The sequence below is a fragment of the Dromaius novaehollandiae genome, chromosome 8, assembly GCF_036370855.1.
Source record: "Dromaius novaehollandiae isolate bDroNov1 chromosome 8, bDroNov1.hap1, whole genome shotgun sequence".
NCBI classification, from domain to species: domain Eukaryota; kingdom Metazoa; phylum Chordata; class Aves; order Casuariiformes; family Dromaiidae; genus Dromaius; species Dromaius novaehollandiae.
Window position 1 is genome coordinate 28,003,270 of NC_088105.1, and position 24,472 is coordinate 28,027,741.

General features: G+C 38.0%; 1 protein-coding gene across 3 annotated transcripts in view; it reads left to right on the forward strand.

The window, feature by feature from the left end:
- Positions 1 to 24,472, forward strand: part of ADGRL4 (adhesion G protein-coupled receptor L4) — a 98,968-nt gene that overhangs the window by 69,527 nt on the left and 4,969 nt on the right. For 2 of the 3 annotated variants that reach the window (XM_064516023.1, XM_026106513.2), the window contains exons 6-13: positions 901 to 1,074; positions 1,166 to 1,349; positions 3,620 to 3,736; positions 5,504 to 5,697; positions 6,969 to 7,139; positions 8,687 to 8,890; positions 10,191 to 10,411; positions 10,514 to 10,580. In XM_064516023.1, coding sequence (XP_064372093.1) covers positions 901 to 1,074; positions 1,166 to 1,349; positions 3,620 to 3,736; positions 5,504 to 5,697; positions 6,969 to 7,139; positions 8,687 to 8,890; positions 10,191 to 10,411; positions 10,514 to 10,580 — 1,332 coding nt within the window. The remainder of the gene's footprint in view (positions 1 to 900; positions 1,075 to 1,165; positions 1,350 to 3,619; positions 3,737 to 5,503; positions 5,698 to 6,968; positions 7,140 to 8,686; positions 8,891 to 10,190; positions 10,412 to 10,513; positions 10,581 to 24,472) is intronic. The other variant, XM_064516024.1, reaches the window with a different exon arrangement.

Genomic DNA, 24,472 nt, shown 5'->3' on the forward strand with positions numbered 1-24,472 from the left:
TTACATCAAAGTAATAAATCAAAATAATAAATCAAAATACATCAATTTTATGTAAATAATAGTGTGTCAAATTTTAGCCCATTTATTAGTCTGGCTTGTAGTTCTATTCAGATGCAATCAAAGATGAAGCAAAACCTACAATAGCTGTTCAGCAGTAGAGACTACGTATCCTACCAAATCAACTGCTCAGTTTTTTTGGATGGATAAAATCTCATGAGATTTCAGCATTAGGAAGTATGAATTCTTATCTAATTCAGCCATGACATTGAAACCCACAATCTAGGCCGAGTGCTTCATCTACATCTCACCTTCTTTAGCCTATTACTTTTTATACTACTTACTTTATGTACGTAAATTTAGTAGTTCATAAACTTTAAGCAGTAAGGGTGAAATATGCAGTAGGGCTGCACTAATCTACATGCTTTATAAGCTGCATTTGCCAAAAAATCCAAACAAAATAAACAAATACTGCCCATCTGCTCCCACCACAACTAAAATTGACTCTAAAGAGTCAATTGAGTTGCTGTATTATTGATATTTAATTATTTTTGCAAAATATGTTGCTGAACATTTACTAGTCCATTCTGCAGCATTATGATAAATAAAATTGAGCTGCAGAAGTTAAAAAAATAAAAATAAAAAACTGCATAAATGATAGCACAACTTCTTTTTTTTACCATAGTTGTTCGCTAGAGTCTTATCATTCATGTCTCTTCTCCTTGGGAAACACCATTACTTTACAGGTAGACCTGTTCAGCTAAATAGTACATCTTTTTATGCATAAACATCTCAAAAGGTAGTATGTTATTGTTAATTCATGGAAATCACTCATTTGCATTGGATTTCCTCTTCTACTTATAGAAATTGTTTGTGGCTTTACTTGTGATTTGTATTTTTCAGATTAGTCATTTAAAAACACCGTTGGAGATGCTGCAAGAAATTAGTAAGAATACTTTAGGACCACTTTTACCTGTAGATGTGATTTCATATGTAGAAGCATTATCTTATTCTTCACTGAATACCATGCATTACTCAGTTCCTGACAACGAAACACTTCGTAATACAACTATTAATGTGAGTGGATCAAGCCTTAAAATTCTGGGTTTTTTCTTCTTTTACAAATAATGTATGACTCTAATGCTTAAAAATATTCTTTTATTTACAGGTTTTGGTTAACACTGTGAACAATTTTTTACAAAAAGACAAAATTACAGTCTGGGAAGCTCTGCCTGTAGATAACCAAAGAACGAGTCTGACTAAACTGATGCATACTGCAGAACAAGCAACGCTTCTCATGTCACAGAACATCAAAAAGACAACACAGCTAGATGCTAATGCAAGTGACGTAGGTAAGGTAAAATTAATCTAAGGAATAATTGAGATGTGAATTACAATGAAGAGTTTTTCAGCACAATTATACAGAGTAGAAATGGTGTTATATAAAACACACAGGTGTTAATTTGTACAAGTTTCATAACTAACACCTGACTTTCAGTGTAGGTATCCTGGTTGTTGAATATTGAACATTTGAGCCCAGAGAAAACTAAAGAGAGGCTGTGGGAAGCTGTCCTTTCAGATTCTCTTTCAGTCGCTCATTATAGCCACACTGTCATAGTGAATCCTCTTACATACGTAAAAATATCCTATGAATCTTATATGCATAAAACAGCAACAGAACAAAAATCAGATTTGCGCTATAAATCTTTTTTGGCTTTTTTTGGTTCAGTGAAAGCATTGTAAATGAAGTCTGAATGAGACTGAACCTTGTGAGTCTGATCTTGTGTGGCCTTATTTTCAGAGAAATTTCTGGTTTTCAGAGAAATTACAGCAGAGGACAAATGGGTAGTCTCCACTGCACCATTTTGCTTCCTTACCATCTCCCTGCATACTGGTGTCTTCACACCAACTCCTACCAGTTTTCCTATGACAGTAATAGGTTTACCATTCCTTCACTGGGAGCAGTGTAAGACTAGTAACAACCATTTTTGAAAATCCTACTCTACTAAAGCATTGCTGATTCCTTTGGCAATCACCACTCATTCATTTTTGTTCTTCCAAATGTACCCAAACTCTCTCTGACCTGATTCCTTATTTTAAATTCAGTCCAGTCCTTCACTAGCTCTGCTATTCCTATCAATTTGCCATTTTATAAGACCAGCTGATGAGAAAGATTCTTCCTTTGGTCCTGAGGAAAATCAAGCCATCTCTTCCTTCCTCAGCTTTCTGAAATTAAATTAGCAAAACTGATGGAAAAATAGGGATTTGTTCCATGTCAGAAATTCAGATTATTAAAAGCGGATTTATTGTAGTTCAGAGTACTTCTGCGTTTGCAGCAGATCCAGAATGGTGGGAGGAGCTCCTCAAAAAGTCCCTCTTCTTCCCCCTTCCTCTCTGAAGGAGGAACACACTGTTGTGGACATGAAGCTGAGACCTTAAAGGTGGAGAAGAAAGAGAAGCCTAGTGGTGCCATCAGTGGCAGTAGAGACACCAGTCAGAAGGAAGGCGACTCAAAAACACACACAAAAAAAGAAAAAAATCCAATAATGAGAATGGGAAGGAATCTCTGTTTCAAAAGGTTGACCCTTTTTGGCTGAGTTTTGTTGCAAAATTTGAACTTCCAAGAGTTCTTTTCCAAACCTGGCCCCAGCACTATTTTTTATCTTCTTTTGCTATTACTGCTCAGCACGAACATATTCTCCATGGGGTAAATATGTGTCCCACATATCTATTTTGTCACAAGACCTACGGAATCACCTCTCTCTCTCACTGTTTTTTATGGTGCAAGTTCTCAAACTACAAGCTTTTCAAAACTACAGCTACAAAAACAATTTCTTATGGCCTGACAAACATTTTCTGACAGCTGGTCTATTGAATAGCTCATATTATTTTTGTGTGCTGTGCTATAAGCAATGCAGATGGTCTAGCTTAGTGATACTCCTCCATCAGTCAAGTTTTAGATTTGTTTGTTGCTGTTTTGTTTTGTTTTTAAAAAAAGGCCTGATTGACTTTTTTTGTTCCCATCGTGGGTGATTGAAACTCAGCACTATAATGAACCAAGTAAAGAGCTCAGTGTCCTCTAATGTATTTTTTGTCCTGAGGGGTGATGCTTGCTTGTTTGCTTTTTGACAACACACATCATTATTTCATGGTGCAATGTGCACTTGGTAGCATGGATAGATAACTATAAAAAATACACTTTTCAAAAATTGGCTTTTATCAAATGCTACTATTCAGTAGAGAATTTTATCCTTTGCTTTTTGTAATTGTGATTTGTGGTCCCTTTCAGAAATGCATTTTTAATAAAGCAATAGCTCTTCCCGAAGTAACCTACATTATTCTTTCCAATGCCTAATTTAATGCAAGGTAAATAAAAGACTATATTTTTCATGGAAAGAGTAAAAAGTATGAGAGCAAAATGTATGCATGAAAATAACAAAATCTAGAGGTTTAAGCACACATGCTATATTAATAGCATTTTTCTCAAAATATTTGGCACAATGATATATTCTTGAAATTTACAGTAATTATGCAATCCAGTAGCACATTTATTAACCCAACCGTAAATTATGTTAGATTGTAATGGAGCTGTGATTTGTACAGTATTTTTCTTCTTTTGCAGCACTCAAGATTTTTGCTTTTGATTCACACCACATGAAACACATTCACCCTCATGTATACATGGGAGGAGATTATATAAAGATCTCTCCAAAAAAGAAAGAGGAATCTAATCCTAATGGTAAGAAAAAATGATTAGAGTGTAGGGGGGTTAATAAACACCTTGGATAGACCTGTGCTAGATCTATACCCACTAGTAAAAATAAAATGTGCAGTTTGCAGTCAAAGCGAGCTGCAGTCCTGCTAACTACAGAGGAGTCAAGGCATTTTTTATCACCGCTTCACCTACCCCTTTATTGTCTCAGCACTAATATTTCTATTCTTATTTCCAGTGGTGCAGTGAGCCAGAGGTTCAGTGTTTCAGTGCCTCTGATTTTACCTATTTTTACCTGAATACAGCCCTTTTTTATCTGTGTTGAACAATATGTCATAAAGGCATTAATATAGCAAAGATTACATCTGCAAACCTAAACTGTCTCACAAAAAATATCGACACTGTTCCTGATAGGTATATATCTGGTAGCTCTATTACATTAAGTCATTAAAATCCAGAGATAAGCCAGATATAATAGATCATCTAGACTGACCACAAGGCCCACAGGAATGAACTGAGGTATAAAAGAATAAGCTCCCTGTTTCCCATCACCATATTTGTCTCCTGCAAACCAAAAATGTCAGAACAGTAGATACATCTTAGGTCATACCAGGTGTGTGTTGGACCAGTCATCCATTGCAGCTCTGGCGAAATGTATTGCCTAGCACCCTTTGGGACGAGGAAACGACAGGGACAGGGAACACTGATATCAGTAGATAGAAGACAAGTATCTTTAATGTGAAATCCCCTCATAGAGGGCTGTGCCACCTTAGACTGACAACCATGGGTTGTTTCCCAGTATAATTTCTTGTTTTCCAAGATGAGAAGCACCCAGATGAAAACATATGGAGAACTTTGAGAGGCATCATGCTCTTATCTAAATTATTTTTATCCGGTTTAAACACTGGATACTGGCACCAAAGAGACTTGGCTTTATCCTTTTCTCAGCCATAGATCTTCCCTGTGACTCTGGACTGGCTCCTTCATCTCTCTGTGTCACTGCTCCTCCAAAAATTGGTGAATCTTCTCTGTTTAGAAAGTGGGTCATTGAGGCAAGAACATGTATTCCTCAGTACCAAAAACAACAGAGGCCAGATCTTGGCTTGGACTTCAGAGCGTTACCAAAATGGCCTACAGCTGTCATCATTCCTTCACTGAAAAAAATTAATCTGAGTGTAAAAACAGCTCCAAAATTAACCAACCTAATCTGGAAAACACAGAAAATATTTTTTTAAATCTTAACCATCCAGCTAATTGGTGGTTAATCCAACCACCTATCAATTAACCTTAAACCTTTATAAGGGAAAAAAAATTGCATTTTTTCAAGTCAGCACTACATCCTAAACTATCTTTTCTTTCTCTTTCCCTACATGTATTCCATTCTGGCTCCAGTAACTGAGCTTAAAGTAAGCCATGTACTTTAGAGAGGCCAAGTATTTACCTCAGATCTTAGCCATTTTAGTTTACGAGACCTGACACCACATGTGCAGCCAACTGCAGTACAGCAGCAAGCATACATTGCTCTAGAAAAAATATGTATGCATATATCTAATTAGAATTTCCAGTGTGAACACACATTTTTAATTCTAATGGCAGTTACATTGTTTTAAATAAAGCTATATTTCATTGTCTCTAAAACATTTTTATAAGTATTCCACAAAGATTCCATCTGTTTTGCATATTTTATGCAATAGCAGTAACAATGTCTATTGTTTATTGTTTCCTTAATGTCTTCAATTTTGTTCTTCTATAAAAAACCCACAAACTACTAAACATGGTCTGTTTGATTGATAGGCACTGTTGCAGTTGTCTTTCTGCGGTATAGCAATATTGGTCCTTTGCTTTCATCGCCTAAAAACCGCTCCTCGAAAGATAGTTCAGAACAGAGACAGACAGTGAGCTCATCAGTTATAGCTGTTGCAATTAGCTCAAATCCACCTACGCTCTATGAGCTTGAGAAAATAACATTTACCTTAAAGTATGCCAAGGTAAGGTTTTTTTTTAATTATCAACTTGAAATAAAAGGAAAACAGTAGCTAATTATTTTATGTGATGTAACCATACCTGCAGTGTATGATATGTTGAAACATAATTCTATTGTTTGCTGATGTGAGTTTAATCTAATTAGAGAAAAAAAATGACAATCTGAAATGTGGCACCATAAGTGCAATACATTAAATACGATACCGCTGAAAAGTGCTTCTAGAGTAAAGGAAGGGCAACAATTACATCTTCGCTGGGTTGCTGTATGAATAAAATGTTACTTGAATCAGAGAATATCACAGTATCCTGACTATTCTGAATTTAGGTGGGTTTTCAAATACTTTGTATCAGAGGGTTAAAACTACCTACCTAAAAAGATGAAAAAACATTTCAAGTTATGCACTATCTGCAGCAAAGAAGTAATAGCAGAACCTACAGTATAACAACTTTGTTATTTCTGAAATTTGTAAATGTTACTTTAAAACCGAGAGTTTTGCTTCCGGTGTACAAACTAGATTTTCTTGGCTTCACTTGTGTGTGAAGATGTTACATGCCACAAAGATCTGATCTGAAATGTCAACAAAGTGATTCTGCGTAAGGAGGTGGGCAGTGGAACAGTGCCAAGCTAACCTTGGTTATCCATCTTGTAAATTTGTCACATCTTGTGATACTGGAGATAGAGATCACCTTTATCTATATTCGCATATATTTATACATCATCTAATACAGCAGGGACCTGATCTCTGGCTAATATTTGTAACCACTGTCAGTGATAAACAACATTAGTGGTCTTATTCATTGTGCTCATCGCACCTGATATACCAGGCGTGATATGACCCTGGCTTTCTCCCAGATTACTTCATAAGATGCACAGGATAAGTCTTAATTTTTGAATCATTCAGTTGGAAGGGGCTATGAGCAGAGTAGGCAATGTGGCTGTAACCTTGAGGTTTAGTCCATTTTGAGCAGGTGCATGGGTATATATAACAATGTTTTCAGTAGCTAAAAAATTCCAACTTCTGTGAGTGCCAAAAGGGTTCAGTAATCCGATTAGCCTGCATGTTCGGTTGGATGTTAGCTGTGTGAATAAAGTTTTCGATCCCGAGCCATGTTTTAATTGCTTGGAATAGGCCTTGCAGAATGTGCTTTTTGTTTCCCAGCCTTCCAATGGAAACATGCAATTTTTAATGAATTGTTCTGGCTAGTGTAAGAAAGGTCTCTAGATGGGAAATATCCTGCCTTTTGCCATCAGTAAAACATCTTGTTTCTGTTCCAGACTGCAGATAAAGATATTAAATGTGCATTTTGGAACTACTCAGCAGACACAATGAATGGCAACTGGGCTACAGAAGGCTGTGAGCTGACACATTCCAACACCACTCACATCTCATGCAAATGCAATCATCTGACTCATTTTGCTGTTTTGATGTCCTCAGGTGGCTCTGTTGTAAGTGCTATTTTAATTTAGTGTTTTACCTAATACTTTCTTCCATCTTCATCGGTTGTGTTTTTATTTCAGTGCAACTGAATATACTTTTCCCCCTTTAGGTTGTGTCCTTTTATCTTGTTCAGCAAACACACAATTTATTGTGCACAGGCCAAACAAAATTCCTCCCATATGTGTTTGAATCTCCTTATGTCCTTTCTGCAGTATTACAGAGCAGCGATGCAGCAAAGGATCTTGTTCCAAATACACAGTCTGTTGTGCTTATTTTTGGTGCATTGCTTTTAATTTTAAATTCCACTTTAAGACTACCATGGGATTTAATTGGCATTCGTTGGTGGTCAGCAACCATATGGCCCAGAATTTCTCTCTCACAAAACTTTGTCACCCATTTGTCTTACCTTGGCATCTAAAAATCCCCTTAAATTCTCTCCTGAGAGTTTGCACTAGCAGTAGCAGAAAAGCATATAGCAACAGTAAGCAGAATGGAGTTTATGACCACTAAAGCATGGACCCTCACGACCACCACAGAATTGTGAAAATAACCACTCAGTTTATGTCTTTCCTACAGTAAGAGGCCCCATAGATTTCCAGGATCTATGTGGGGACCTGCAGGAGCTGGGATCCTGCCTCAGAAGGCAGCTATTTAAGGTATCAGAATTGACAGCAAGCCAAATATTAGCATGAATATACCGTATGGAGACAGTTCTCCCACACTGTGAATTTCACGCTGAGAGAGGCTGTTTCCTGGTTGCTAAATAGCATCCTAAGTTTTCGGTTCAAATTTAAGACTTTTGTAGGTATTTATGCAGTTATTTTTAAAAGGGAGGAGGGGAGCAAGATAATCTCTGCTCCTTTATTTAGGAAAAATACTTAGATACATTTTAGGGTCAGCTGAATCCTGCCCTTACGCTGATGTGTCGTCACATATTTCAGAGATTCTTTTAGAGAATATCAAGCAGCAAATGTAGCCATGTTCCTACACAGAAAATACGTACACTCAATCAGTAAAAATAGTCTCTGTTTTTTAGAGAATGTTCACATCACATATCTGGAACTAGCATTTGTTTGAAGGGATTGGTATTTCAATGTCTTGTTTTGATCATGTTGCAAATTCGGTAAGGCGGTTATTCAGTTTAGCTTATCTAAGTCAGTGCTGCGATACATCCTTTTATATTAGAAAATGTTCGTGTCAGATTAATATATGTCCTACTGCCACTGTATTTGTCATTCACTAAAATGATCCGATTTTTAAAATCATATTAGGAGATATTAATGTTAATACAAAGTTTTGCTAAGAAATAACACATCACAAAATACAGAAGCAGTAATGTATACAGTTCATTGCTAATTTCCCCTAGAATTATATCTGCCTCACAAAAAACAATACTTTTTAGATTATGCAAAGTGTACATTTGCACTGAAACTCCACAAACAGTTTTGATTAATATATTGTACAAAAGAAGAAAAGAACTGTATTATAAAATGAAGTCTTTCTTGAGAAGGTACAGAGCTATTCTTTTAAATATTATATTATAATTTTCCCCCAGGGTGTTACAAATTATAACATTCTTACAAGAATCACACAGCTAGGAATAATTATTTCGTTGATTTGCCTCTCCATGTGCATTTTTACATTCTGGTTCTTCAGTGAAATTCAAAGCACTAGAACGACAATTCACAAAAACCTCTGCTGCAGCCTTTTCCTGGCAGAACTTATTTTTCTGGTTGGAATTAATATGAACAATAATAAGGTGGGTAATTTTTACTTGTTGCATCTTGATTTTGTGTTGTAAAGTAAATAGCCAGTGTAAGATACCCTATTCCAACTCTCTGCAGTATTTCCTAGTGTCAGTATGAATATTCTAGTGACACTGACTTCCTAGTCTAGCAATGGGAGACATAAAATGGTCATCTGAGCTTGCCGTATTTAAAATGTGGGACCATCTTCTTAACTGATCTAAATTGACTCTGTTCCATTGATTTCACTTGAGCTTTGTCACTTTAACTGAGACTGTTGCCTCAATGTGTTTGATGTTTCCACTTTTCGTATTTGCATGCTGCAGGAAGCAACGTTGGTGGCTCTGTGGATGATGATTTCCTTAAAAATCAGACACTAAACTGTTGGCTGGAAGACCTTTCAGGTCTAAATATAAGGTCTTGATCTCTTTCTGTCACTTTTCATACAAGTAGGACTGTTGATCCTGGCATCTCAAGGAAGACTATAGTCCTCCGAGATACATTCTGCCTAACTAAATTGTACCTCCAGTTTCAGAGTAACATGGCATTCTTCACATTTTGCCCTAAACCACCAGTTAACATTCTGTGTACTCCACCAAATACGGCTAAATCTGAGAAGGGGTCGAAGTAATCTCTTTAGACCTCTAACTGTTGTGAGAAAACTTCATTAATCAATGTTTATGGAAAACTTGCTCCTTCTGTGGTGAAACATAATACACAAATGTGAAATATTTAATATTATTATGTTTCAGATTAGTTTTAGGAAATTAAATTATGCATAGTTTATCAAAAAGCTACTATAAATGGCTGAATAGGGTTTTAAATTACTTGAAAAAATATCAGCTGCAATCCCTGAGACAGCACTCCAGTATTGATTAACTGAGGAATATAATTTTTTAAATATTTTGTAGTAAAAAAGTTCTTTTAAAATGATTGCTTGCTCTGCCATTTCGTGTTGTTATTAAAATCATAAAAATACACTTTGTCTAAGTCAGCAAAGCCTATAGACTACTCAGCTGCAACTACAGGATCAACGCTGTCAATTTATTTATGCAGTTTATCTGGGAAGGCATACACCAACATGTGTCCTGATTTTAAAAGTTGAATGTGGTCTGTTTATTTTACCAGTTGCTACAGAAAACAGTAATGAACAAGGGTGCTTATATGTATAGGCCAAATTCTTGTCAACCAGGCTTATGTCTGGGCTGTTGGGCCACTGCTTTACCATCACTCAATTGCTTTGCATATGCTGTAATATTAATAGAGACTTATTAATAGAATTATGATTCTTGCTTTCTCTGATTGACTTTCTAGCTCTTCTGTTCAATCACTGCTGGGTTACTCCATTATTTCCTTCTAGCTGCTTTTGCATGGATGTGCATTGAAGGCATTCACCTCTACCTTATAGTCGTGGGAGTCATCTACAACAAGGGATTTTTACACAAGAATTTCTACGTCTTTGGCTACGTCAGTCCAGCTGTGGTAGTTGGAATCTCTGCCGCACTGGGATACAAGTATTACGGCACTACAGAAGTGTAAGTTGCTATTTCTGTGTCCCAATCAGGGGCATATATAAGGATGCAGTAGTCACAGCAGTCTGGCGTATTTCAAGACATTTTGTGCTGTTTACTTTTCAGATGTTGGCTCAGCACAAAGAATAACTTTATATGGAGTTTTATAGGACCAGCATGTCTAATAATTCTTGTAAGTATAATTTTCCTTTTTTATTGTAGTACATAAAACCGATAATAAAAGGTGTTTAATAATCACCCACCCATTGCCAGCATAGCTGTGAGCGCTAATTATAGGGCAGAATTGGCTAATTTAGACCCTTTTATAGTGTCTCTAAATTATTTATATGCTGTACATCTAAATACTTCACTAGTCTGAAAAATGAACTTTGACAAAAAAAGTCTATGTCAGATCAGAGCTTTTTTCTTGCTTGCTTGCTTGCTTTTAACCCCATGGTTTGAGAAATTTTGTGAAGCGTTTTTAGTTTTTAAGAAGCAGCATCTTCGTATGTCATTGGCATCTCAGCATGGCTCGGTAGGAGGTGTACACAGACACTATCCCAGCAGACAGATAATCTGGTTTTTCAAATGTTGTGTGACTTAATCTCTTATCAGTGATCGGTCATCTTTGTAAGATTAGACTGTCATCTTTATGGTTTTATCATTCTTGTGTACCCTGTCATCATCAAAGCTATTTTAAACTAAATTGCGACGTCAGAGAAAAGAACCCGCTATTTCACATGGGCAGACAAGTCAAGTATTGATAGCCCTATTTTAGCTGTGAAGAGGGCCTTTTTAATTCTTATTGGAAGTGGTTTCAAACCTGCAAATTTGGCAGGTATTATATGTTCCTTTCTAAAGCAAGACATTTTTGGTGCCTCAAGAGCATTTCTAAGTGCTATAAAGTTTAACAAACCATTCCAACTGTAATGGGCGTTATTGTGTATGACTAGGTTGACAGTGATCTGGCAATAGCTGGAGCTAACAAGAGAAGAAGGTACAATGGTGAGGCCTCGTGACATCTCTGGTCAAGTCAGTTATACTCCTTTGTTGCTTTTTTAGCTATTTGGTGGTAAATGTGAGGATTTCTAACAGGAAAAAGTAGCAGTGCCGAATGCAGGCAAGGTGACAACAAAACAGTTTTATTTGAGCAGATTAGCCATTTCAGAGTTGAATAAAGTATCAGGTATAATTTTGGTTCAGTTCTATCCCAAATTCCTACTATAGATTGGGGACAGGCTGGGAGCAGCCTGTCTGGTGCCACCACAGCATGATACCTCACCACCTCAGCCCAGCTGACCTGGAGCGAGGCAAGCTGCTGCCACCTCCACCAGCTCCCTGGGGAGCAGTCCTAGGGTCAAGTGGTCTTTTCAGCTGACAGGCTACTGCAGTGACAGTAAGTAATGGGGAAAGACCATTCTCTACCAGAAGATTCTTCGATATCTTGGGTTTATGTGCAGATTTCCTGTTTGCTCTTTGCACCCTATCTCTTTCTTCCATGAAGGCAACTTGCAGGGCTGGGACTTTTTGGTTTTTGTTTTCCCTATACCTCATCCACCTTCAGGTGAAATGCATTACTGCATTGTTAGTATAGGAAAGCTTTGTTATCAAAATATACAAAATGGCCACAATTTATCAGTAATCGTGTTTTCAGGTCCAGCTGAGTTGTGCTTGATGCAGGATCTCAGGCAGACAGTACAAAGGCAGAGCAGGTCTGCACTGGCTTTGATATATGTCTCGCTGGCTGCAGAGGTGCATCCTACAAGCCAGGCTCTGAGGCCCATAGCTGTTCTTTGAGCACTCCACATCCTCCAGCAGGCAGTCTCCTAGAATTGGAGGAAAAAGGGGAGGTGACAGAAGTTGATACAGGCCCAGTGCACCAATGAACTCCTCCTACAAAGAGAGTAACAGCCAGCCAGTTCCTTCTACTTTCCAGTTACTTTGCCTAAGTGAAGCTACACAGTGTGGCTATAGCTGGACAGGAAATGGCCCTGCAGTTGTTTTGCTATATTTATTTTTGTTATGAAAGCATTTTGTGATAATTTGTTTTCAGAATATTTTCATACGTTGATCATTGTCTCTTCATAATCATCCGCAGAGGCACTGCTGCATGCAGGAGGAAACACGCTCCGCTTTTGGTGCGCTGGTTAGGCTGCTGTGTGATTTTCTGGGAGCGCGGATTGTTTGTTCCGATGGGCTGATAGCAAATTGAAGCATGAAATGCAAGAGAAGTTTTCAAAGGGTGCAGGGAGCTAGTTAATTTGCTTACACTCTGTCCAGATTATTGTCCAAGGAAAATATGGCAAACCTCATGAAAACAGGTATTGACTTTAGAAGATGAAGTTGGTGCTAAATGTCCGCTCTGCAGAAGGCATGCTGGAGGCATTAATTTTATTTTCATTGTCCAGCCCTCCTATTTAGTGTATTAGATGAGCAATATGAGAAAGTTTAATCTCTTTCCAAAGCAGTGCTAATCAGGAAGACTTTAATTACAGAAACCTATGTCTTTCCAAGCAAAATTTTGAAGCAAAAAATTATCCTAATTAGGCATTCTGGAAAGGAAATGTTATATATTGTTCTGGGATAACCAGATAATCGAGCACTGCAACCCTTATATACTAAACTACAAACCCTGCCAGCTTCAAGCTTGTCTTTGATCCTGAGCTTCATGTATGAATGGCATTGAGTTTGCAGGTTTTCCAAGATAGCCTGGAGAGTTTGGATACCAAATCTCTGGAGAGCAGCTCACCACAAATCTGATTCTTGCACAAAAATATTAAATTCATTGTCAGCACAAAAGCCCATGTACCCGAATGGTGCTTTCAGTTTCTGTGAATGGGGCCCTGAGAGACTTGTGGTTTGGATTATATCGTAATATGCCTTTGAGACAGCATGTAAATGATTGGGAACAGAACAGGTTCTGTACCAGTGGATTCTCTGCCTCTAGGCACATTGTTTCAAACACATCCTTGGGCTTTAAATCTCCAGTAATAATAGTGAAGCATAAAAAACTCAAGTGTTTATCAGGAGTACAAACTAAGTTCTCTGATTGCCTAAGGAGTAAGACTACTTCTGAAGGTGTTTGCTTATTAATGTTAAGGTTCTATTAGCATTCTTAAGAGTAAAGCAGTGGCCTTATTGATCCCATCTAAAAATTATTATTATTATTAGACTGGTGACTGTACATGAAAAGGAGTGGGTCAGAAGCTCTTAAGATTGAGTTAGCAAAGAAAAGGCATTTTAAACCTTTGTAAAGCAAGCTGCAAGCTCAAGATAATTTCCACAACTTATTTCCTCCTCCTAATACTTGTAATCTTTAGAACCACAACCATTTTAGCTAAAACTATGCAGTAGATCAGATCAAAGCATACAAGGATGGAGAAATTATTTATAACAAGTATTTAAACTTTTTAATAGAAAAGTGAGTTTAGCACAGGCTTTAAGGGACAAACATTCACACATACCACAACCCATGCCTGATTGAGGCAAATACAAATATAAGGTCCAGAGATAAAAGGTATGAAAAATGAAAAAAATCCCTAGAACATTTTCTTTTCTTTTGTAATACACTCTTACAATAATAATCTCTCTGTAATAGCAAGCGTGTAGAACGGAAATAACCATTTGTGCGCAGAGTAATGCAGTTGCGGCTTTGATGAGTGTGTAGTGCTAGCCAAGCACCAACGCCCTCCCGCTGCCCAGGCCTTCTGCCAGGGCCCCCACACCTCTGACACAGCAGGCAGCTCTGTGTGCAGAGGGCCCAGACCTACGTAAGGGCTTCATTCTGCACCGCTGAAGTTAGCGGGATCTTTGTCTTTTGAGTTCAGTGAACATAGGTTAAGTCCCTTCTTTCATACCTACTGTGAAGGACACCTATAGACCATATAGTAGATGCCCAATTGGCTATAAAACTATTAACACTGTACTTACCCAAAGTCTACAAGGCACTGAAAGGAAAATTCAGAGGAGGATCACTGCTACTCCAAGTGCAGCTATAGAGGATCCTTTAATACATCTCTCTCCCAGGACGTTCACTTATTAAGTCTGTTTAGTTAAGCTTTGTGGAACAAGTTCAAAGGGGACCAGAATAACACGATTTGCACCTTTACAGTATTGATAGACACTTGACTATTCTACCCACTGTCACTGCTACTATGAAATTGGTATATCCTCTGTGAGGAACCAGGCCTTGGAAGGCAACGTTAACAGGTGCAAATTGTCGTGTAAATCTACCAGTACCATTTATTGAGACCACCTCTATAATAACAAAATATAGACTTGCTCTTTGACACTGGAACATTTCCAAAATTGCACACCATCCAAATAATCCTGTCTGTGCCTTTTATCCAAACATCCTAGTGCTGTACAGTGAGAAGATTGCTACTGTATGCTCTTCCTTGTTTTACTCCTCTAATACGTGTTTCCAGGGACCTTGAAGGAGTCTGGCTTGGATTCAGGCTCCAGTTTCTTGAAACAATTGGTAATTGTAGTGTTTGCAACTACAAAAATGGCTTATAAATGGACCCTGCAATTTGCAGAGCATTCTTGTAAACTTGACTTGGAACATACAAGCCAAGAATAATTCTCGGGAGATGTGTCCTTAGAAAAGCCAGGTTCTTTTTGTTAAGCATTCCAGCATGGGAATGTAATGAATAATCAAGTGTAAAGCAAAAAATATTCTAAGAATTGCAGTGATTGATTAACCATACTGTTTTGAACTTCCCATGTATAAATGAATGGGTGAATGAATAATATGTACAGATTGCAGTTGCACAATACAAAAAAAGTGACATATGAGTGATGAAAGCAGGCTAACAGTAGAGTAATGCTTTTCATTAAGAAACTGCCTGCATATTCATTAGAGCTAGTCTATTACTTAAAAAATATATTCATCAGATAATTTATTTGATGAATTTTACCATTATTTGTCAAATAATTTATTCAACAAAAAAGGTAAAATTAATGGAATAGTGCATTCATCAAATCTTATTGGACAGCTCTAATACTTATTCAGTTCTGTACATTTAGGTTGATTCAGGATTAGTAATACTGCTGCAATCAATGCGGAAAAATTTCCAGGCAAATCCATTACTCTGCTGTTTTCTCACACACACACAAATTTCATGTACTTAATACTGTAATCTAGGCCATTCAGACCGAACATCTATCTTGTAAAAAAGTAGATATTCAAAGAGTTTAAGCAAAAGTTTTACACTTTCCCAGACTTCAATATTGAGCGTGATCTAACAGCCCATTGCTCCCATTAAAAAAAAAAAAAAAAAAAAAAAGGCAGCCCCTCTGAAGCCAGTCACACCACACTGCCGTAATGAGGTACACTGTCTCTGAAGGCTTGTTCACATCATTATTGCTGTTCTTTGATACAGAAGTTCATGTTCATTGCTCTTGCTTTCTGAGGAATACTATTGAAAAAGTCCCTTGACCTCCAGCTCTGTCATAATGAACTTTACCACCATCTCACACTTTTTATTTAATATTTAGTCTTTGGGAAGTTCTTTTCTTTCCCTATAGGTTATTTGTGGTAGATATCTAGTTATGTTTCTTAGATAGCTGTGCAAAGTACACTCTCTACTGTTTAGTGTAAATTTTTCAGAAAATAAGCTGGTTTACCCATTTTTTACATCTACTCTTGTTCCTCAGTCTGCCTTTCTAGTGGAAATAAATTTCCTGCAGGGCAGCAATAGCTTTATTTTTCTTTATGAAAGAATAATAGTCCCCTTTTCATTAGCCACTCTGTGACTTCAGTTAGAGGTGTCTCCATTGCATTGCTTTTGCCATTGCGGATAAGGTGAAAATAATTAATTACACAGTGGCAGTTGAAGACTGAGTCTGCAACTTTGGCTGAAACAGATTAGTTCAAGCCGCAATGTTGTTCAGCAACCAACAGTACCTGCTGTGCTAAATAATCACTAAGTCTGAAAGTACTAGCCCCATTTTGTGGACAAAATCAGCTTTAATCTCCAAGCCAGAGCTTCCATACTGCCATATGAATGGATGCGGTTTCTCAGCAAGACCAGGACTTTGACACAAAAGTAAGGTTTTTCCTTCCTTTCCTCTGCTCTTGAAAACTGTCATTAATGCCCCTGTTCCAAAGTCCCTGGAAAAATTTGGAAAAAGAGGCCGTTAGTCTACCAAATGGAAATCACCTGCTGCTATGTTATTACATAGAAATAGGAACAACATAAGGCCAAACATTCTTGTGGGATTTTCCTTATAAAGGTAAAAAGCATCAGCTCAACTAGTAGTGTTATAGGAAAAAGCTTGTAAAAAGTTCTCCTTGCCCCCTCTATGCTACCATGCCCTTAGATTTGCTGATAGGACGTTAGACTTGAACAGTCAAATGTCCTCCATCGTCAAAGGTGAAGCGAGCAGAAAGAGATCGTGAGGGAATATGGACTGGCTGCTAAAGGCAAGGTGAAGAGCACATGCAGGTGCCAGCTGCCTGTGCAGATTTCCTGAGACATCCCACAGCTCGGACCAGGTCAATGTTCCCATCATCCTTCTTCTTTTCTAATGAGATAAACTGTGCCCACTATTTTAGTGGATCCATGTGTGTTCAGCCCCAGTGGCTTTTTTCAGGAAAGCCATAACTATCTGAACGAGTCATCTTCTTCATTTTTATTGCTTAATATGCTCTTGGTGATTTGCTGTATTGCCTACTATGAACACCCTCACTATAAACACTTACATTTACTCTAAATTTTTCACTGAAAGGAATCCATAGATTTGCTTCAGACAGTTAACATAGACTGATGATGAGTGATGAATGTATTTTCTCTCTCAAATATGCATTTTCTTCCACTCTTCTACTGCTCCTTTGATTCATCTCTTACAGGCATTTAGGGAAGTAAGTTCATATTTGCAGCAGTGATTGCATATGAATATTCTCTTTGGAAATCTTCCCTGGTTGTTAAAAGAGCTTTTTGGGGCCTTCAGAGCATGATCAGAAGCCGCACTGTGTGATTCTGTGACCATGTCCTCAGGCAGAATCATGCATATTTCTAAAAAGCAAAGGGTCAAATGCTCAGACACATTATCTGTGGGTTTGCTGACCTGTGGAGGGCATGGATAGCTTTCTGCCATCTATTCACACCTCCAAACCAGCGAATACAGCCTGTTGTCAGACTCAACATCTCAGCATCTCAGTTGTGCTGTTGGTGCTCCCTCCCTCCTGTTAGATTGTCAGGGAATATTCACTGAGGTTGGTTGCCCTGGAAGATAATATACAACTATTTTACTCTTCTTTACCAGGTGAAGATAACTTGCAAAGAAACCTAGCATGTAGTGTGTACCTGGAAGTGGTGCATCACACAGACTGATTGATGTCATTACCATCTCCCAAGTAAATACACCTTCTCAAAAGCTTCTTAGAAAAGCAGAAGCATATATCTAGTAATTAATTATACTGGGATCCAGATAGACCCAAGTCAGACCACTGCATCCAGTTGGCCTAAAGTTTATGGCCAGAATCAGATACAACTCTCTACTGGCTCATCCCTCCTGCCCCTGGCTGCAGAACTGAGGTTAAATAAAGATATTTAGGTCAGTCTGTGTTTAGCTTTGCAATCCAGTGAGAAACAGGATTGAATCCAGAATGACTGAGAAGCTGTTTGTTCTGATGAAAAATATAGAAACTCCATTTATTTATTTATTTATAGCTTCCTATAAATGTTCTAAAATATAAAGAAAACTGCTTAGTTATTAAATTGAGTCTAAATCTATAGCTTGAGGTATTTAAAAGAACAACTTTGAAATATTCATGTATTCATGTAAAAAGAACAACTCTATGTGAAAAATATGTATTTCCTGAGACAGGGTCTGATATAAACTCATTTAGCTATGTTTTCACTTTTAAACCAGTGAAATTATTAAAATCACAGAATCATAAAAATCTAATCCTGTATTATTGAAAATATTTCCCCCGAAACAGCCTAAAGGGGTTTTTTAATGTTTTTTTTATACTTTCCACTCCTAGATAAGACTGCTGTTGTATACCTAAGCATTTGAGAAAGTATATTCACTGGGGACATGATAATGAGATAAATCAGTCAGGAGACAAACCCAGACTGTTTGACTGCCAGCTTGTGTCCAATTTCATGCAATTAATATGGCATATATTTTCATTTTGAAGCTTAAACTGTTGTATTGTTAATAGCTTAACTCTGTTCTCCCCTGACTGAAATAACGATGACCCACTGAATGTTGTCACTTTACCCTGCCATGAGCCAGCCCGACAGAAAGACAGAAAGCTATTGCTCTTTGTGGCAGAATTCAGACCATCACAAGCTCATTAATTCAAACACTCATAATGAGGGTCATTGTAAAGACTGATGCTGATACAGCTGCTCTGAACTTCAGACATTTTTTGAAAGAGCCAAATTCAATATGATATATGTAAAAAATTCAAGTATATGCCTAAGAGAGCAGCAGGAGAAATTTTCTCATTCTTTTTTGTGAGATCTGACATCAGCATATAGATGGTTTCATCAATTATTGAGACAGAGACCAAGAAAGGAAAAGGGAATGATTTGGGGGCTTCATTTTTGAAGTTTGAATGTAAAGTGCTCAGACTGAATCAGAACTAGTATGTCTGAATCTTTAGAATTAGCTGCTTCTTTCTTATACTAGCTCTCCTTTGTAACACTAGAGAGCCTTAAAAGGCTCGTGTTTAAAGTGTTTTAATAACTTTTGAAAACCTAGAGTGTATCTTTTACACAAGAATATTGTATGTGAAGTTACCAATTCCTTTTTCATTCTATAAATACATATGTACTTGAAATAGCCTCAAAAACTCAGTCTCATATTAAACAATTACTTCACGGTTAAAAAAGGAATTGTGTTTAGATAGTCTGGCCTGAGAAACTCGGGGGTGTGGGAGATCCAGATCTCCCTGCTCCAGTGAATATTTAATTAATTATACAGAATGGAACAGATCCAGCAGGGCTGCTGAAGCGATACCAGTGAATAGCTGGTACAGGGACTGCAGAAACTAAGGGCCATATCCTAGCCTGAATATTAAGTACAACAGAGAAGTGTGCCCATGCCTCCAACATGCTAGTGGGATTTTCAGTGTTCAGAAGTGAGTGTCCTTTCTGGTTTTAACCAGAAAAGCCATCCCAGTCAGGAAGCATTTCCTGATGAAAGTATAAGCTAAAACAGTGAATGTTCAGCTTTGATGTACTGATATTTTTCAACAAAAAATGTTTACACAAAATTTCTTGAGCACCTCTTGTCCTTATCTGTTTCATTTTACCAAATGTCCAGGTGCTAACTGAGCTAACATCATGAAAAATGGATCATCTCCCTCTGTTCATTCAAATGCTCTTGTGTATCACTTAAAAAAAAAAAAAAAAAAAAAAAAAAAAAAAAAAAGAAAAGGAGAAAGGAAAGAAAGGTTTGTCAGTGGCAAAATTTGACAGCTGTCAGCTATCTTGATGGAGCAAAATGATGGTATATCACTTCACTCAGTATCGTACAGTTTAATTGTAATTAATTATGAAAGAAACTACAACTCTTCAACATGAGTGCAAATATTTTTATTTGCAGGTAGATATTTTGCATGTTTTATAAAATTTTGTGTATTTCATACCATTCAGTGCTCAACTAAAAATAACTATCATTCTGTACCTACACAGAAAATGTTTCATGCAGTGTGAAGTACTCATATTTACTTGAGGATAGAACATTAAGTTATTCTACCAGTATGTAAAATACGTACATTTTAACAGTGGAATTAAGGACCTATTTAAAATTTAGCAGTTGCTAAGCAATGTGCTATTAGCAGAATTCCAACAGCTTGAAACATTTAGCATTTTAGGACCTACGTGCTCATTTTTATGTTATTACTTAGTTTGCAAAATACAGTTAGTGATCAACAAGCAAGTTCATAATTTGTTTAGACAATAGATGAGACTGGTTTTCAGTGCTCTTCTGGATCCTCATCTTAGCAAAAAGGACCTAGGAAATATTGTTACGGATTGATATGTATACAGGTCTACTATTTCCTTCTACAAAGTGTGGATGAATGAAATTCTACTGTGATGGTCCCAGAACTGATAGTAGAAAAGCCAAAACAGCAGTATCTTTGCTCTACCCGTGCCTTTAGTTGGAGAGTTTCCCTACATTAGGGGAGCCCACATGGGCAGCATTGCTCTGCTCTGCAGCCCTGGGAGAATCCACACAGAGGGAGGAAGGCCTCAGCATCCAGGTTTACAGGGCAGTCATCCTAGCTCGGGAGAGGGGTATGTTACCACTACATACAGGTTTTCCCATGCTGCCCCAAAATGCATGTGTGTGTGCTGTATTGAACAGAGCTGCCCATGCTAATCCCTTTGGCAAAACCTCCTTACTGCTGACACGGTGATTAGGTAAGCACCAGGAAACTTCTGTGAATTTGCAGTCACTTTTTCTCTCTTATGGACAAGAGGAAATTATCCAGACCAATGCTGTCCAACTGGTGGCTCTGGACCAGATCTGACCCTAGGACTTGTACCTTTCCTGGCAGCTTTGAGCCACCAAGACCACAGTCATAAACACAGGAACTGTACCATGGAGATCCCTGAAATACAACCTCAGGAAAATTTGACTATCCTCCTCTATCACAGCATACATCCACGATGTATGTTTAGTAAATGCTAATCTGGAGAGTGAAACCCATGACAGTGTCCATTCTTGCCTCTGAATCTCTGGAGACCACTATTCTGTATAAGTATGACAGTGGCTTATTGGGGCCAGAAGTTACTCCAATGTCCTAAATCCTCCTGGTCCTCCATACAGATGATCTCTCAGAGAGAGGTGTGCTGGACATCTACCATCTTCCCCTTAAAGTCAGTCAGGGATGTACAGCAAAACCTAGCTCATCAGGATTTGTGGCTTGCTCGAGGTTATTCTGGGTTACACAGAAACATAAATGTAGCTACCTATATCTACAAAATCTTAATTTCATGGGATCCTAATAATTACAATTATTGAATGTCTATTTTGCTTAAACGTACTTTTACTTTCCTGTCATTTGCTCATAAATATACCAAAACACTGCTAGAATTTAGGAAAGCTAAAAATACTTCTACAAATATCTTTAAGGAGAAATGATTCCGTAAAGATACTATGAACGGAGGCTGTTCCTATATCAGCCCTTGTCTTTGATTAACCACTTAAAAGAAAGGAATAGAGTAATTACTAAAATTAGTCCTGTAGTGCACCTGAGCACTCTGAGTGAAACCTGACTCCCGCTGAAATCTCAAGAGGGCTGAGGTTGCTCAGCACCTCACAGAATTGGCTTGAAATGAGAAAGTCAGAGGGTTTTTTTTCTTTGTGAAATAATAAGAATTGAGTTTACTGTTTACCTAGTAGCAGTTTGGGGTTGTTTGTTTAAAAAAAGCAGGATTCAGTTCAGGTCTTGGAATCAATGCAATTCCCCTTTAGCCTATTAGGCTTCTAGAGAACCGCCTCTCAGGACATGCAGCAGTTTCTCTAACTACTCAGCCATGTAATAACCCTGAAAACAAAGGCACAAGACTTTAGCGTGTCATGCCATAACATCATTATTCACTTGATAAAACTGTGGCTGTTCCACAACGTCTCCTGCTTTGGGTTTGCCCCAAGCTGCAGAGTGGCTCTGCTCATTATACAGGTAACTTCTCCCCAAAGCCGGCACGTGGCAGCAGCAGTCCCCAGACTGGCTCTTTCCAGGCTTGTGGAAAGCCTGCCCCAAACTTCGTTTCACAGTTGCCTGCACATGTTTCTCTGTTCCAGTTTGCTGCCTCTCTGGAGACAGCTTACCTTATGTTTGTCATTTCATTCTCATTCACCTTGCCTGTCACCTTAAGGCAGGCTTAATTATAATGTCATCAAAGGTTTATTCAACAAGATCTTAAGACCGCGCTTTAATTACAAAAACAAAAACAAAAGTTTACAATCGAACTCAGCATAAAACACAATATTTGGCTATAGCTTGCAGCGAGAGCCATTTTAGATGTCTCGGTATCTCTCATCCAGAACTCCTACAGTATGTTCCAGCTGGAAGATTTGGGATCCAGAATTCCTGGTGGCTGTCTATATTTCAGATGTTTTCTATAGCCTGCTACCTCCATATATATTCATTTGAAGCTCAGTTTTGGATACAAATGCAAATGCCTGAAGCGATATCTGGTGCCAGGTATTTTGGGTGCTTTGACCTCCCCTCCTATCCATTTAAATGATGTGTATGGCTCTTTGCTGATACTGATAAAAGGCCATTTCCCTTTCATTCCTACTCAGTCCAGCTGTCCAACGTGAACTTTTTACTTTACATTCCCCAGACGTAGTTGGGGCTATTAGTATGCTCATACTACAGAACATGCAGGAACAGGCAGAAACACAGGGTTTTAAGCCCAGGATACTTATTAGATTACCAGCTTTCTCCAAAGACCACACCTCACAGATTGTCAACAACAATTTTTTCTCCTGGATTTGCCCATGAGTTCATGTTATTGTTTTCCCTCAAGTTTTGCTGGATTTTCAGCATCACAAGACAAATATTTTGTTGTTTCCTATTTGAGGTCCTCCAAAACACAAAATCAGGGGGTTCTATCTTAGGCTGAAAAGAAAAAAAATATGGTAAATTGCCTAAAAGCTACTGTTTTGAGACACTGAACATTGTATAAAGGCAGTCTATGCACTTTGCTATATTTTATTAATGCAGTGCTTCAAAATGGGGCAAAAACCTACTTAAGACTTTAATAAATCTTGGAAATGACTGGGTATTTCAGAAGTTAAGCTCACCCTCATTACCCTGTAACACTACCTCCTGTGAGGCTACCTGAGACATATTGTACAATAATTGTGTTCTGACAGCCGACTCCAAGAAGCCAATGTTAACCTCTCCCGTTCCCTTGATACATACAGATTATTCCCATTAGAGTGAACTGATGAATGAAAAGATCATCATTAATGGGTATTACTTTAATGCACAGGGCCAAATCCTATTATCCTGTACAACTGTGTAAATAGTATTTGGGCAACAGAGTCCCACTGGAAGGGAGTGAAACGGAGACCTCTACCCCAAAGCCCCAGATGCGCCCGCTGCTGGTGGCCCCTTTTGGCCTGTCCCATCTCCGTTCAACGAATCCTCGCCAGTTCTGCAGCTATCACCTGGGCACGCGGTAACGGATGGGGTTTGGCCCCAGAGCTTTACACAGAGCCCATTAAGGGCAACAGGAAGGCGATCGCTGACACTAATGATTTTTGTTACGAGTTGGCAGAGGGAAGATCGGCCACAGGGTTTGTGCTGCGATTTTGCTGGATCCTTCTAAAGCAGGAACTGTGTGCATTCTCCATGCTCATGATACTTTGATCACATTTCACCCTACCTTTTGCAGATTATTTTAATAAGTACATGAGGTGGGTTATGCAGATTACAGTGTATGCACTGAGTTATTTGATATATTATTCACCAACAAATATAAGATAAAAAGTAAGTCTGCATATAATTACCTACAACTGCTGACTGACTTATAATTAACTTTGAAAAATTGCTGGTTTAGGAGATATTATAGATTACAATTTTAAATATAAGGAGCTTCAGAATAGCTCTCACGATCAGTGCAAGTACAAGGTATTCAGTGAAGGATTAATTCCCTAAACTACTAATCAGCTCTGTCTCCTGTCTTATCAAATTGTAAATACATTATGCTGTACTAAAGTATGAGCATGCAGCTAATTAAAGCAAAGCCTGCATTTAATATCAGATACTCCCCCCCAAAACCTAACAAAAGTGTTCTGAGGACATACATAACAAATGTTAACAAATTAAAGTGATTTTTTAAGTGATGGTGCACTTTTGTAGCAGGCTTTTGTTTTCATTTGTGGGGGGAGGTTTGTTTTTTTCTTTCAAGAAAAAGGAGGAGGGAGGAAAACTCCACAGTCTTTCTGGAGAAACAAGTTGGGAAAGACAGCTGTAAGCCCACAGGTACCAAGTAAGGTATTACAACCAAGAATCTACAAATAGAATGGAAGAAATCCAGCTAGAGTTTGGTTCATTTGTTAGATGCTGATGCTAAATGCTGCAAAGCAAAGTAAGAAATTTTT